This window comes from Vigna unguiculata, chromosome 3, assembly GCF_004118075.2.
Source record: "Vigna unguiculata cultivar IT97K-499-35 chromosome 3, ASM411807v1, whole genome shotgun sequence".
NCBI classification, from domain to species: domain Eukaryota; kingdom Viridiplantae; phylum Streptophyta; class Magnoliopsida; order Fabales; family Fabaceae; genus Vigna; species Vigna unguiculata.
Window position 1 is genome coordinate 3,628,498 of NC_040281.1, and position 16,290 is coordinate 3,644,787.

A 16,290-nucleotide genomic window follows, 5' to 3' on the forward strand; every position below is an offset into this window, starting at 1 on the left:
TCATCCCTTTGTTAACATCCAAACCCGTATATGGAAAAAGTATTAAAACCTACACCTTATTCACTGTCAAACATTTTCCAAAAGAAAAATCTGATGAGGTTTAGTAGGTAAAAAACCAAGATAAGAGTCAAGGAGATGATTGTAGAAAAGAAAATAACATTAAAAGAATTTATTAGATGCAAAATCAATATCAATATAACATACAAAAACAACATATTACATGTTGACACGGTAGCCATAACCAATTGTTCTGTACATTAAATTACAAGCACACCAACAACATCTGCTGTTTACTCAACAAATGCTGACATACACTGACAGCTGATTCTTACCTTTACAAACACAATTCTCTCCCAAAAGTTCCTCAAATTCTTCCCATCATCATCATCTTTATACTGACATAGCTGACTAAACAACAAAAAGAGAACCCTAATTCAAATAGATAGTGTATATCTTTGGTGACTCTAGTCTGTGCAAAAGAATGCTTCTAGGCAACCAATGAACCAGTCATGCACAAGTATAATAAACCACTCTAGTCCATGCAATACAATTTGTCCGATTAGGAACTGGGTCCCCTTGTAACATTGAAAAACCAGCACTTGTTCTATGCAAGTTATCTTCACGAACAAGAAATCAAGGCTTGACTAATTTGTGCTCTTTTTAGTTTCAAGAGAGGAACCTTCTTTAAGTGCCATTTGGGCATCATTCTCCTTGCCCATTGCTAAAAGTGCAACAGCTTGTAAATAAAACGCAATATACCAAACGGGTGATATTACTTGGGCTTGCATTGCATCATTAAGTGCTTCATCAGCCATGTTGCTCATAAGATAACATAAACTACGACGTGCATAAACCGTTGGAGAAACCATGGTTCCAACATCAATGAACTGCGTTACACAACAAATCTATCAGTGCCACATCATAACCGGAGCAAAATTCATGAAAAGTGAAACTAAGTTACTCTTCAATATAATCAAGAGCCAAGAAATTACTAACCTGCGTATAGCCATCAATTGCCGTTTTAAAATCCTTAAGCCGAAAAGCAGCATCCCCTTTCTTCTTTGAGTCCAATGTTTCCTGCATCTGGTTCGTCCACATTTGGAATGAAAGCTGCTTGATGGGAAAATATAATAAAGAAATCGGTCAATCAACATGGAAAAACAAGTCAAGATTAGACCAAAATGTTTTAACTAAGTGTGCCAACAAAAAAATGAAGTTTATAAGTGAAAAACTCAATGTAGCACTAAGCCATTTTATGTTGTCTGATATGGCAGACCAAGTACAGCATACAATATTCCCTTCCCTTTCCCACTAAAGATCATACTACAAAAGTGTGAAACAGAGGACATAACAAATTACGAAGACTAACAATGAATTATTTCAGAGTCGATCATGTTACTTACACCATTATCAAAACAAACAACAATAAAAGTCTTGTCTCACTGAGGTTGGCTACATGGATTGCAAGACAGCACTGGATTCAATTAAAGAAAAAATACTCAAAGAGATTGGGCTGATTTGTTTGTTTATTTAAAAAAAATGTTCTTATAATAAAATAAGCAGTTATGTTTCTTTTTATGTTTTGTCTAATATGCTTAGTTTAAAGTAAGAAGTTTTTAGCTAACTTTAATAAACAAATCTTATCTGTTTCTGAAATAAGTGATTTATTTTTTAAATATTTGAAAAAATTTAATATAAATTTAAACAAACTAACCCTTTATTCACCACAAGGTTAACAATTTCTGCTAATGTCCTTCTTAGGCTCCTTACCCTTCTTACACGGTTCAAAACCATGCATTATATTTTCTATGTAGCTGCTAACAGTAGTCTTCTTCACACAAACATCTTAACCAAGTTTGTCACATATTCTCCAATCTCTGTCACATTAATGTCTCCAGCCACACATTAATTTTAACCTTCTCATTTTTGCTACATTCACATTTTTCTCGATTCTTTAAAGCCGAACATTCAATACCATTAAGTATAACTGGATATATAGTAATTTGATAAAACATTCTTTTGAGCTTGGCAGTTACTTTGTGATCACGACTAATTCTTCATAATCCATAATAAAAACACAGTCGAATGAAAATGAATAATAAACCAATGGCTTCAGGTTCTACAATTTAGATATCAAACAAACCTCAGTTGCTGCACCCTCATCGTCTTTATACCCCATTTTCTCCATCACCTCATGCAGGGCTGTCAGATCCATTCGTAGACAAGCTTCTCCAAGAGGTGTAAGGGGAAAAGTAGCTGCACCATCTGGTATACCCATCAGTACATGAGAAGGAACCTACAAAAGAAAAAACATCGATTATCAATTCCAACAATAAAAAAATATGGTCTAAGTGTCTTATGATTCTATTAAAATCTCATTACTAACCAATTCATTGTTATTTTCCTTTTTTACATTCCTTTAACCAATTCTCAACAAATAAATTAGAAAGTTAAATATTTTAAAATTTATTTATCTATTTACAACATATAAAATTTGAAGCCTTAAATGTCACAATTACATCTGTGATTCTGCTCTGTTTGATTGTCAAATCATTGATGTTTTACCATTCTCCATTCCTTTGTTGAGACATCCATATCTATTTAATTCTCACATCAGCAATTTGCTTGGTTCCACATCCATCTTTATGTTACTTAAAAATGCTAGTATCTACACCAGCAATGTATGATAATTTTTCCTTCATGGCTGATTGTGAGTTCCACACCCGATCAACAATTAGATTTAGAAGCTCATGGCACCTATACAACATGCAACGTTCGACCCTAGTTGTTAAACAAAAAGGGATTAAAGGGTTACTATTAATGGCATACTATTTGGTTATTGCACTACAAAATTTTCATGTTACGGGAACTGGAGTTTTACACCAACACTCATTTTTATACACTTTATTCAGAATTGCGTCCAGGATGACCTGGAGGTCATGGGTCATTCACTTAGGGCATACAGAGAGGACTTGTAGTCATTCTCTCTCGTATGGTTTGTACAGAAGCATAGGTCTAAATGGTCACAGAATACTTTATTGGTATCATTAAAGTTGTTCATTGTCCTACTGCCACAATAATTTCTTACAGAAGCACTTCCTATATTTTCCATTTTTCAGATTTAAATCCGTAGGACAAGCTTGAATTTTAGGGTGGGTTTTACTATTAGTTCAGAATGGAAAATAAATTAGAGACAGTCAGCCATGTGGGATTACTTAGATACAAGGGATGAACTACAAAGTAGGGGAGAATAAGGATGGAGGGGGATTTGAATTGTATAGATTCAGATTCAGGTATAGCTCCATTATAGAAAGGGGAAACCCTTTGTGAAAGGGAGATTCTTGGAAAAGAAACCTCGGTTGCTGTTCTGTTGTTTCCAATCAAGAAATAAGATAAACTTCTTTATCTATTTTCTATTCTGGGTTTTTCACATCGTTCCATAGCCTTTTTTCATACTTCTGTTGTGACACAGTAATTCTAGGAATATCAACTGGAAGAATTACAGAAAGGTAGGGGATTGAACCAAAAAGAATCCCGAACTAAAAGAAGATGCAAGAAGAGTTTGAATGAAATCAATAGTAAAAAAAGAGTTATTTACAACAGTAGCAGTTATCTTATATAACTGCTGAAAAACTAACTCCCTCCCACGTGGCACCCCAACTAACTACTAACAAACAGTTTCATAACAACTTCTAAAGTAAGGACTAGGAATTTATCTTTTGTGAGATTTATAGTTAAGATGTTTTTCATTTTCTCATTTAAAATTATTATATTGATCACTATACATCTTTTATGAGGAATACTTCAATCTATTTTTCATTGAATTTCTGAATCTTATGAATCAGTAAGATTTACAATTCATGGTTCAACAATTAGGTTTGTGTCCAGAATTTGGTCGGGATATTATTACTAAGACAGATATATTATTATTAAGACAGATATGCCTTGCGAATATAAATCAGTCTCAAAGGTTATGTTATCTGGTATATATCAACCACGTGTTAACCTTCTATATAAACCTTTATATAATAACATTTAGCAGAGAAAGTAAGAAACATCAGTCAAAAAGCAAATTAAAATCCTAGAAAAACCAGTCTTCAAGCATTATGCTATAGTTTATCTTCATTTAAAATTATTAAGTCCAGCTATCCTTCTGCTCAGACAGTAAATTATTCTGAACCACTTCCAAAACAGCTAACCTCAGAATCCTTCTGTAAAGGTATTAGAGCAGCAACCAGTGACTTTGGATTAGGACGCTCTCGTGGTTCAGATTGCAAACATAGAGAGGCCAGACGCACTAATTCAGTCCCATCATCATTTGTAAGCTCCCCTTCTAAGCAAGAATCTGATAGCATCTGAAGGTTCTTGTCTCTAATTAGGTCAAGGGCCTGCCAAAATTATGAACGTAAGTGTGTGTGTATGCTTTGAAGGAGATTATTTTGGGGAATTTTTTTTCCAAAAAGTTCACAAGAAGTAGTAAATTTTTCTTCAAAATAAGTCAAACTTAAAACACATTAAATGTTAGATGCACAACAAAATTTAAATAAAAATCAATACAGAACGCTTAGTACTTAAGAAAATAAAAACCACCATTCACAGGCACAGAAACCTTTTCTTTGTCCAAACAAAGGGATAAGTTAAAATTCTCAAACAGGGTACTTCTTATTTGATTTTATAGATTGGGTAGATGCACACCAAAATCTAAATCTAAATCAATACAAAATCATTGGTCCTTGTTCAAAGAAAAACAATCATACTCTATCAACCGGGGTACTTAATTTTAGCTAGACCAAACGGAAGAAAAAATTGATCAAAAGAAAGCTCAATTCAGAAGATAGACAACACTACAGGACAGGCCACAGTAAGTATGGTTTGCATAACTTTGAATCAAATAAAGAAACTCACATGACTTGGAGGAATATGTTTTCCACTGAGAAGGTCAAGCAATAGTGTGCCAAAGCTATAAGTTACACTCTCTGGAGTGACTCTGCCTGCATGACCAGGGAATAGGAAGGAAAACACAATGCCATTATATACTTATATTTATTACTTCAGAATATATGATATAAAATAATTAAACCATCATAACATCATATAAACAAATAATGTTTTTATATTTGGGGGAGATGAGAATTATATAATCCACTCAAGGCACATTTCACCGATAAAAATAAAGAAAAAACTCAGGGAACACTCATCTTGAAATCTATCACAATAAAAACAAAACTATTTCAACATGTTAATTTAGCCATGACACAAATAATCCCCCAAATTTGCTCAAATATCACCCACGACAATGTGAAGATGAATGTCCACAGAAATAACTCAGCAATTGGATTGAAAGTTTATGAAGAGAAGCATGAAAGCATAAAATTGATCTAAAAACAAAATTTGCAGAAGAACCGGTATGACTAGATAGTTTCACATATTCTTAACCAATGAATTCTTCTTGACAGAGAATAAGAAAACACTAATGATAATGGCAGTAGTCCGGGTCCAGGAGTAAAATAGCCAGAGGTATCATCTGAAAACATTTCAGCTCCAAGGGATATCATCACATTAGGTACTAATTACTTGAGCTCCAAGAGAGAAACTACTTTTACACACCATATGAACACTTTCCATAAAAATTGAACAGACAAGTTGGTTTTGGTTCAAGTAGAACAGCCAAAGAAAGGTGAAAGTAATGACAACCGAAACTCAATTATCATATCTGAAACAGATGTGATGAAAGAAGAAATGTCAATTATTATAACTAAAAAGTCTTAATATGAATGGTACTAAAGTTTTATCTCCAAGTACAGACAGAGAATATCAAGTAACAATCATTTTGTGATGAAAAATATTATCTTGTTTGATATGGTACCTGTCCTGAGATATTCAGGTGGAGTAAACGCCAAATTCGTACTATAACTTTTTCCATCTCGACTATTTTTCATCAAACCAAAGCATGAAAGTCTAGGATTGTAGTCCTGAATAACAAACAAGTGGGCGAAAGAAAAAGACGGTCAACATTTATTATTCAGGCTAAGAAACACAAATTTATAGCAGTAGCTTCCACTGTTCCACCTACTATCATTCCATTTCATTGCCCTTTAATCATGTAATAGGTACTTACTATCCACCCAGTCTTTGCCCACTCCGAGACAATGAAGAATTGAACAATGATTAACTCTACATCTAGGTTCTAACAAACTTATGATATCATTTCAAATTCTTCAAAAACAGTATATTTATATTTCCCACATTCAATATTTCTTTTTCCAATTATTTTGAAATAATATTTAGGAGTGTGAAATATAAAATTTTGAAGACAAGACCAGAATAAGTATTAATTTTCGGCTTATTAAGGGGGAATGAATTGTCAGTATTAAATGACGTTGATTAACTTTTAATGTATGGAATATCGTTTTATCAACTGTGATAAAGCTTTCCAGGATTACACCATACTGTGTGCTGGATAGCACGATATCATTTCAAATTCTTCAAAAACAGTATATTTATATTTACCACATTCAATATTTCTTTTTCCAATTATTTTGAAATAATATTGAGTGTGAAATATAAAATTTTGAAGACAAGACCAGAATAAGTATTAATTTTCGGCTTATTAAGGGGGAATGAATTGTCAGTATTAAATGACGTTGATTAACTTTTAATGTATGGAATATCGTTTTATCAACTGTGATAAAGCTTTCCAGGATTACACCATACTGTGTGCTGGATAGCACTTCATGAGGATGAAGACCGTTAACATACTGCATGCTCTGAGCACCACCTACAATATCTTAAACTTGAGTAATGAAGGTCATTCACAGATGAAGGAAATAAACTTACATCATCATAAAGAACTCTGTAAGCATTTAGATCATGATATAGTGCACGTCCTTTACTGGTACAGTACTCTAGAGCTTGGGCAAGGAACAATGCAACTCTCATTCGCATTGCCCATCTCATGGGCTGATTTTCCCCTAAAAAGTTGTGTAAAAAGTTGCTAAGAAAGCATCAACAAACCATAAAGAGGATGCGAGCATGAAGTAATGGCAACAAAAAAACACAGATACAGTTCACCAGGAAGAATTGAACAAATAAAAGAGTCATGACAATGAATTGCCTTCCTGGCAAACAGATTTTAAAGAAGCATGACAAGGGGGCATTCTTAATTACACCAGGTTGCTTTCAGCCAATGGCTTGATAAGAGTTTTAAGCACAAACAAGTGAATGCCAAAAACAAATGAAGGAAATTGAATTAGTTGTCAATTATGCACTTACAATGGAATAAATGTTTCGCCAAAGTATCATTGGACATATATTCTGCAACAAGTAACCTCTCGTCACCTTCACAGCAACATCCAAGCAGATTTACCAGTCGTTGGTTCCTCAGCTGACCAACAGCCCTGGCCTCCTCCTGAAGTGGGAAAAGAATGTTCTTTAATGAGCTAATAATGAATACTAAATAACATGCTTAAGTGAACAAAGAAAACCAATTTAATCAGATGCAAAAGAATTTGTGAAAACAGTGGATAATTTTCAACTGGTATTACAGGTAGAAAGGATGCAATATGAAAATGCTGAACAGCAAGACAAAGTATTCCGTAGAAAAAAGAATCAGATGTCACTAAGCCATGCATGACTTAGGAGGCGTTAAACCATGTATAACAGATTTATGTTGGACCATCTTAGAAAAAGGAACACACAAGTATGAAAGTTCTTTCAACAATCCTCTTAAGATTTCTGTGTGCCCTAAGCTGGACATGAGTGAGGTAAAACCAACAAATTGAAACATAATTGAAACATGGAATATTAAAATTAAAAATCTATAACATGCACACCAAAAATTGAACCTTTTCACAGCAAATAAACCAGTAAAGCACACTTAAAATGGACTACCTTACATATGTTTATCCTACACAGAAATGTAAATGAGCGAAAAAAAACAGTAGCATTTATAAAACTAACTAACTAACTAATGATTCCACTGAACCCGTAACCCTGATAGGACCAATGTGTCCTCCCTCAATGGGACAAGAATGAGGTAAAACCAAAAAAAAAAGAAAAAATAGAAGACAAATGTGCACGACCCGGAGTAACAACCAATTCAGCAGTTAAAAGTGGAAAAAAGAAAGAACATAAACCAAACAGATTGCAGCATTATTAAAATGTAAAAGCACACAAAAGAAAACTTTAATGTGCACTTAAAATAACAATCTAGAAGGAGTTGGCACATACATGCTCATCATGGACAGCTAACCAGGTTGATTGAAACCATTTGAAGCATAACATTTAAACAACTTAAAACACACTTAAATTGGACCTATTATATGTATTCATCCTATGTAACCAAATGATAATGCACAAAAACAACATACACACACGTATAAAACAAACTTTGGCATGTATCAGTCGTTCCCCCAAACCCATGGCCTACAGGATCTTTGTCTGCAGTTGGAAAAGAGTGAGGTAAAAACAGACAAAAAGAAATTAAAAGACATTTACGAAATAACATAATAATTGATTTAGCCTTTATAAATGACAAAATTTCTGTAAAGCCAACTGGAGAATCACAACTCTGTAAACATCTACAGTGTTGGAACCATGTTAACTGAAGTCAATGCATGAAAACAATATCAAACACACGCATAAAACAAATTGTTAAGAAAGTGATATTTAGATCGAACTCAATATCACAAAACTAGTTTGGTAAGATAAGGTTTGCACCATCAATATATTATAATTTGGCCATATTTCTAGTCAATGTGGGATTTCAAACATACTTCCCCATGCCAAGGACATCGAACGATCCAGCCAAGAACATCAAGCATGGGAATACAGGGGAGCCCACCAACACGTGGCAAGATAAGCCCAACAATCTCGCTATAATAGGCTCTGGTTAACTTTGATACCATCCTATGAAAGTGAATTTTAAATCTATCTCAATCCCACAAAACCAACTTGGTAAGATAAGGTTTGAACTCTTTTGTATACTATAATTTCACCATATCTCTAAATCTCACATCAACTAGAGATATGGCCAAATTATATAATATAGATGGGTAAAAACCTCACCTTATGAAACCAAATTTGCATTGAGTCAGACTTAAATTCTACTTTCTTAAGATGATATAAGAGTCTGTCTTTGTATATCATTGACGTGGGAGTGTATTAAAGATCCTACATCAACTAAAGTTATGGTCAAATTATACTATATAAATAAGTGCAAACTTCATCTTAAGAAACTTATTTTGTGAAATTGAATCACACATAGTTCACTTTTATAAGACAAACTAATATACAAATTAGTCATCCCCCTAATTCCCATAGCATATAGGAACTCTGTCTGCCGGAGGAAAAGAGTAAAACAAAAACCAACAAAAATAAATTAACAGACACATGCGCATGAAACAAAAATTAATTCAGTTGTTAAAAATAACAAAAGTTTGGTAAAACCAACAACAGAATTATGTCATTATAAAAAGCATAAACATACAAAAAAGTTGGTACTTGTAATGAACATGTAAAGTAACACGTATAATGATGCGTGCTTACCAAAAATGGCTGCGCTTCAGGCCAGGCATTTCTGTTGAACCGTTTGACTGCAATTCGCATCTGATTATCAAGTCTCCCTTTATAGACTACATTTGGAGCTTTTTCTCCATGCTCAGAAACTATATTTTCAACAGCAAATCCGGATGTAGCCCTCCTAAGCTGATCAATGGTGAATTCATGAAACCGTGGCAAGTCAATGCCCTCAACAGCATTGTCTTCGTTTTCTGAACAACAAATATAAACACAGAAACAGCAATTACTCTCAGAGCATTAAGAACAAAAACTAGGCACATTCAAACACTTACCACCGTCAACCTGATCCTCAGGAGCCGGATGACCATATTCCTCTGTACCCATGCAGCATGCTGTGTACTTAGAAAAGTCACAACCCATCCCAACCCTGTAACCCAGTGGAAAACTCCAGTTAGTCAAGATACTTTCCAATTACCCAAAAGCCCCTTTTAGCTTAAAACCGTATTAACCTCTCAACCTAACACCATCTTCAACTGCATACCATATCACTCACAGGATTACGTTGGAACAAGTTCGGTAGGCCTTCACTTACCAAAATTGAATTTTTTTTCTTTTCAACACTCAAAAAACCCTTTTAAATTAAGAAAACAAAACCCCCCACAACAAGCAGTTTCTGTACGGAGCTCGTCACAAATTCACAATTGAATGTCACCTGGGACCATGCTTAGCTCGGTAGGGAGAACCCAATAACAGTTAACAGTGAAAAAAGGACAGAAACTACCCAATAGGGAAATTATCAAAAAACAAGCATTACAAGAACGCATATCCAGCATATACGGCCAAAAAAACAAACCTTTCTGTCAGCAGCAAATCAGAGCAGTCCTGGTCAATCAACTTTAACGGTGCCTCCCTGAATTTCTAACGAAAAGCAATCAAATCAGCTAAAAGATGAGCTCCAAAACATTTATTTGCGTAGAAAAAAATAAAAATGCATTAGAAGAACACGAAATTGAAGCAGCAAGCAATGAAGCAAATAATTTCTTTTAGAAAAATCAGAGATCAGAAAGAAGCATGAAGAGGAATTGACGAAGAAAAAGCGATAAGAAGCATTGACGAAGCACCTCAGCAAGCGCAGGGATTCCAAACAGTCAAAACTATGAAAGACAGGGAAAGTGAAAGGACTTTGGTTGCTAGCTCTCATCTTTCACACCTTATATATGTATATACTGTGTTTTAATATTATTTGCATTCTCTATAATAAATACCCTCCTTAATAAAGGAATAAAAAAGGTTAAGTCAAAACTCAACTTCGTCAATCAAACTTATCAGTCACCAACTACGTTAATCAACTACTAATCTAGCTTCACCCACAACTTGTGATGCAAATGGGGTTTCATTACTTTTTTATTTCAAAATTATCTTTGTTTTTAGGCTTTACGTGTACATTTTAATTATTCATAATTAATGTTATTTAAATTTGAAAAATTAATAAAAAAATTTACACAAGAATTACAATAAACTAAAAAAATATGTACCAAAACCAAAACAAATAATTTGTCTTTGTAGAAACGACAAATAAGAGATCAAATAAATGATTAAGTTTGTATCATTTGATCACAAAACCTGTTTTATAATTATTTTTAAACAAGTTAACAAAATATTCTGGAACATGTTAAAAGTTTTGCATTTATATCTAGGCTAGAGAATTTGACCCTTTGAAAAAGTGTATGATCATGAAACATCGACTAGGTCATAATAAATTTTCAATCGGTAACTTGAATTATTTATACATGTATTCGTCACCGTTTAGTGCTTTCATGCCTAACAGAAAAAATGAAAATGGATCAAGTATATTTTTTTATCTCTATCACATATTCTGTCAATAAAATAAACAGTTCAGCTTAATTGTACCACACCATCATTTAACACAATAAATATAACACCGAATATAAAAATATGTGTATTTTAAACACTGAAAATATTGTGGACAAAAGAATAATAATCATATTTTAATAATCTTTTTCATGCTATTATGTTTTTTTTTTTATTTTGTCTCATTATTTTTAATATTTTTAATGAAATTTTATTGTTTTAAAAAATAGACCTATACTAATATTTTACTAAATTGATATATTTGTCTTTAAAGCGCATATTTCATTATGAAAATATAATATACAATCTTTTTGAAAAAAAAAAAAACTCGTTTATGAGGCTATTTTATTTTTTCGAGTTGTAGACGGTGTGTAAGGCATACAATAAAATTTATTATATTAAGACAAAAATAATATTCAAATCTATGAAACTATTTTGTGAAGCTTGTTTGTTTAAGCTTTTTTTTAAGGTTTTGACACAACTTAAAATAGCGGTGTTAGTATAAGCAAATATGTCCATTGTATTTTGAATCGCAACAAATATAATAAATATCTTGTCAACTTTTGCTATCGTTATGGTAATTTATACTTGGAGTCTTATAACAACTTTTTTTTTTTATAGAAAGTCATAGGTGGCAACTAAAACATTATTGCAAAAGTTAGAGGTGATTACAAAAAAAAATATTTGTTTTTTTCTCTTAATTCCGTTGAGACAAAAGAATAATCAATAGTGACTCCAGATATAATACTTATAATTATTTGTTGTTTAGTGAAACCTTTTATAATTTATGAAAAAATTAAACTTAATTAATATTGGATTAAATTAGTATAAATATTAAAATGTTTATTGTTGTACTTGTAACAAATTCTTGTTGTCTTTTTAAAAACAATTTCGACTTTAATAGATAATCACCTCTTAATTATTGACATCATTATTTTACTGTAAAGTGTCTTTAAACTCTATTTTTTCCTTATAAAGCTAGTTCATTTGTTTTCATAACTTTGTACCAAATAAAATGTAAAGTTGTTTTTGTGTTTCATCCTATAAATTCAATTGTTCTCATAATTTTTTTTTCCTTAAGCAATTTCACCCAATCATCTTCTTCCTTCATTGTTCAGACAAATTTTGTTTTTTTCACTTACCATAACACTTTAGTTATCTACATATGTCATTCACACAAACTCCTTTGTCATTTTTTTGTTTTCTATATTAGAACTTTTGGATTAAACTTAATATGATATTCATAATCATATTGCTCGTCATTTTTAACACTCATATCCATATTTTGAATAGGTTGTTGAATTTGTTTATTGTCAATTACACACTTATCTTCTTTGATTATAATACACTTTCACCTTATAAATTTCTTCAATGGATTGTTTTTTTTTTTTTGAATTTCATATCACAACTTCTTATAAGTTTTTTCTAAACAAGATTATGGAACTTGTAATAGACTTTATCATTGTCATAAATAATTAAAAAAAATTGAAAATACATGATCTTCACTCAAATTAAACTTAAATCTTTCATCCTTTAGAACATGCACAAATATCTTTCGAACAAAAATCCTAAATTATTGCACTTTACATTATTGTTAAACGAACTCCATTTGACACCACATGATCCAAAATAGCAATAATACTAAAATTAATATAATACATTGTGGTATACAATGTCTCACCCAAAAATTACTAAGGCAACTTAACTTCATACATGTACACCCTACTCTTGCACGCTCATATTCTCCATTAATTCATTTAATTAAGAATTTTGGGAAAAGTCTTCTTACATGCATTGCCAATGCTTTTAGTAAATATTAAAATGTCCATGATATTTACCATCATTGTTAGTATGAATGTGTTTTAGCTTTTGCATGTTAGTCTCTCAATCGAAAAAGTATGAAACTAACATCTTAAAACAACCATCAACAAAGACAACAAAATAAAGTGCACAATTAATATTCTACTTATAGTGTATCACAAACGTTTGAGCTCACTAATCCAAGGTATTCATATTTTATAGAAAAAATATACTTAAAATATACTTCGATTTACTAACCAATGCAACGATAACACTTATCCAACTTATATTTTTCTTTTCCGATCCTACAATCACTTCATTTGTGCTAAAAAATTTAGTACTTTTTTCAAACAAAGTATTTGATGATCTTAAGCTGTCTCCATATCCATACTATTCATATTGTATTTCACAACCAAAGTTTTATTCCAACGCAACTTTGAAATTTTATTCCCTTTGGCTCCAATGAAGTTAATTTTGGTGAGTTTTCATTTTCCAAAACCAAACAAGTATCATAGTTGTTATCATCAAGTACTTGCAACAAAAACAAATTAAAATAAACATATGTAACATTTTTATTTTCTCTTAGCAACAAAGGTTGGTTTGCAAGCACACATCACCAACATTATTAATCTTATACATGCTACCGTCACCAATCTTAAAAACTGTAAAACTATTCAAATTGTAAGAAGCGGATGACTCCTTTCTAACTATAGTATGTTGTATAATATTACTAAAAATTGTCAAAGTACTATTTCAAATACAAGGTTAATTGAATCATACACATTTATGTTGTGTTTGGATTGTGGTATGGATTTGGGAGAGTGAATTTATGTTGATTTGAGTTAATTTGTAGGTGTATATGATATTGTTTGAATAAAAAAAAATATAGTATGATTTGAGTGGATATAAGTCGACAATTTGTGTAGGATGCAATTGGTAAAATTTAATATTTTTTTATTTTTATTTTTAATAGATTAAATTATATGATTACCATTTTACCAATGTAAATAAGAAAAATGATATTAAAATGAAATTAAAACTATTATTTGAAGTTAAAAAAAATATAATTTGTTGATATCATCATTAATAATCTAAAATAATTTATTAATATATTCAATAATAACCTGAAATAATTTATAATATACACTATTTAATTTGACAAATAAAAAATATCTATAGTTATATTTAAATTTATTTCATTTTATAGAATTAATTCATTTTTTTTTCATATAACATTTTACAAAATCACATTTTGAATTTCTCACTAATAATAATAATATAATTATTATAATAATAATACTATTATTATATAATATTATAATAATTATTTATTATCAATATTAAAAATAAAATGAATTATATATATATATATATATTAATAGATTAAATAATAGAAAGAATCACATAAATTTAACATGATGAAGTAATTTTTCTTGTATATCTCTTCGGTTAAGAAAGTGTTAAAATTTGGAATTCAGTCACAAATCAACACTTCTAATTTCTTACAAATAAATTGAACAAAAATGTTCGCAGGTTGTTTTTCATATATGTAAACAATACTCATATATAACCTATCACAACATAAGAGTGATAATATCTTCACTGATAGAGTTAAATCATCACCATTTGACTTTTAGGTGTACCAATGTCCAGTTATTTTGTATGGTTCCCATTGTTACTGATAACATAAATTTCTCAATTTGTCAGCCAACATTGTATCTTCCTCGTCATCTTCGTATTAAGTGCATCATTCTTTTCCGTCTTAAAATGAATGTCATCACTAAAGACGATACTATTCATGGAAACTTAAAATGTCTCCCAATAACCATGTAGAGTTGAGAATAGAAAAGAATAATCCTAACATGTCATTATTTAATTTTATACCTGATGTTAATTATTAATTAAAGGGTCCTAATAAATGACTAAACTAATTTGCAATGGGAGTTCCTACCTTATATTTCAATTTTATAAGAAGAATTACTCAAAAAGTAATAATTTGTTATCTCTTAATTTATAAGCATATATTAATTAATTAAGAAAAAAATATTTATTCGCCTAAATCAACATATCGTTATTTTCAGTTTTTATTTTGTTTTATTATAAGTTTCCATTTTTTTTTATATTTTAATAAATAACATGTGGGTCAATTATATTTTACATCGGTCACATAATTAAATTAATTTCTTAACTAATTCCAACAATTATCTAATATTAATCAAAGCCTATTTTAATTAATCAGAACCTTAATACTACGCAATTTCATTTCCCAATTTTTTATTTAACATTAAGTGGATATAAATTTAACGCATACTATTCAAATCAATTCATATTACCAATCACCCAATTTGTATTGTATTTTCTTTTTTGTCTAACACAGGCTTGAATAGTATGACTAAAAAAACAGCAACTTATTCATTAATTTAGTTATAATTTGATCACAACTACAATATACGAATACGAGTAGAACAAGGAATACATAACTACTTTCAACTATAGGAATAGGACACAAGAAAAGGAAAAATTCAGATGATAAAATAATGTTTAATATATTTTAGCCTACGAACTAATTTTGTATAGTTATTTAAATAAATTGAAAATTTTGCAGGTAATTATGACTTTGATTGATTACTTTGATATTTTATTAGAATGTGTTTGTGTTTGGTAGAGAGAAAAGAAAAACATGTGACAAATAAGAAATAAAAAGTGTTTGTAGAATGAGAATGAACGGTATAGGTTATTTGTGAATTTATGAGAAAGGTCAATAATGGCTACGCTTTATTACTTTGAAATCTCAAAAGAGAGCACAAATGTTTTACCTTCAAACAACTGCTACGACTAAAAGATAACTGGGTTGATTCAACAAATTAAGAGAAAAAAAAATAAAATGATTTTTTTTTTTTTATAAATTAAAATCAACTTGTAAATAAGCTTAGTTATAAAGAAAACTATCACTGTTAAAAATAGTTTAATTTCTCTATTGAGTTTTTTTATCTGTTTTTTTATGTGTTTTTTAAAATATATATTTTATAGTAAATTGAAATTTTTTTTAATATATTTTAAAATATTGAAATTAATTAAAAACACAGCAGAACACAATAA

At 30.6% G+C, this 16,290-nt stretch overlaps 1 protein-coding gene across 2 annotated transcripts; it reads right to left on the reverse strand.

The window, feature by feature from the left end:
- Window positions 1–172: 172 nt before the first annotated feature.
- On the reverse strand, window positions 173–10,759 carry LOC114178077 (serine/threonine-protein kinase BSK7-like). 2 transcript variants are annotated; one of them, XM_028063773.1, is made up of 12 exons: window positions 10,641–10,735; window positions 10,373–10,429; window positions 9,852–9,946; window positions 9,547–9,770; window positions 7,273–7,408; window positions 6,838–6,971; window positions 5,867–5,972; window positions 4,906–4,991; window positions 4,200–4,388; window positions 2,144–2,296; window positions 997–1,110; window positions 173–887 (listed from the first exon to the last, which is right to left on the reverse strand). In XM_028063773.1, exons 1-12 carry the CDS (start codon window positions 10,718–10,720, stop codon window positions 645–647), a joined length of 1,617 nt encoding a protein of 538 aa, XP_027919574.1. In that variant the 5' UTR covers window positions 10,721–10,735; the 3' UTR covers window positions 173–644. The 2 variants fall into 2 exon arrangements, with proteins under 2 accessions (XP_027919574.1, XP_027919575.1); XM_028063774.1 differs by having other exon boundaries at window positions 434–887; window positions 10,373–10,437; window positions 10,641–10,759.
- Between the last annotated feature and the right edge of the window lie 5,531 nt (window positions 10,760–16,290).

Excerpts from the sequence above, each read along its gene's own strand:
- LOC114178077 (XM_028063773.1), bottom strand. The coding sequence starts at position 10,720 with ATGAGAGCTAGCAACCAAAGTCCTTTCACTTTCCCTGTCTTTCATAGT. Across the intron at positions 9,947-10,372 it reads GATTTGCTGCTGACAGAAAG|GGTTGGGATGGGTTGTGACT; the intron begins GTTTGTTTTTTT and ends ACTGGGTTACAG. Across the intron at positions 5,973-6,837 it reads ACAGAGTTCTTTATGATGAT|GACTACAATCCTAGACTTTC; the intron begins GTAAGTTTATTT and ends TTTGTTATTCAG.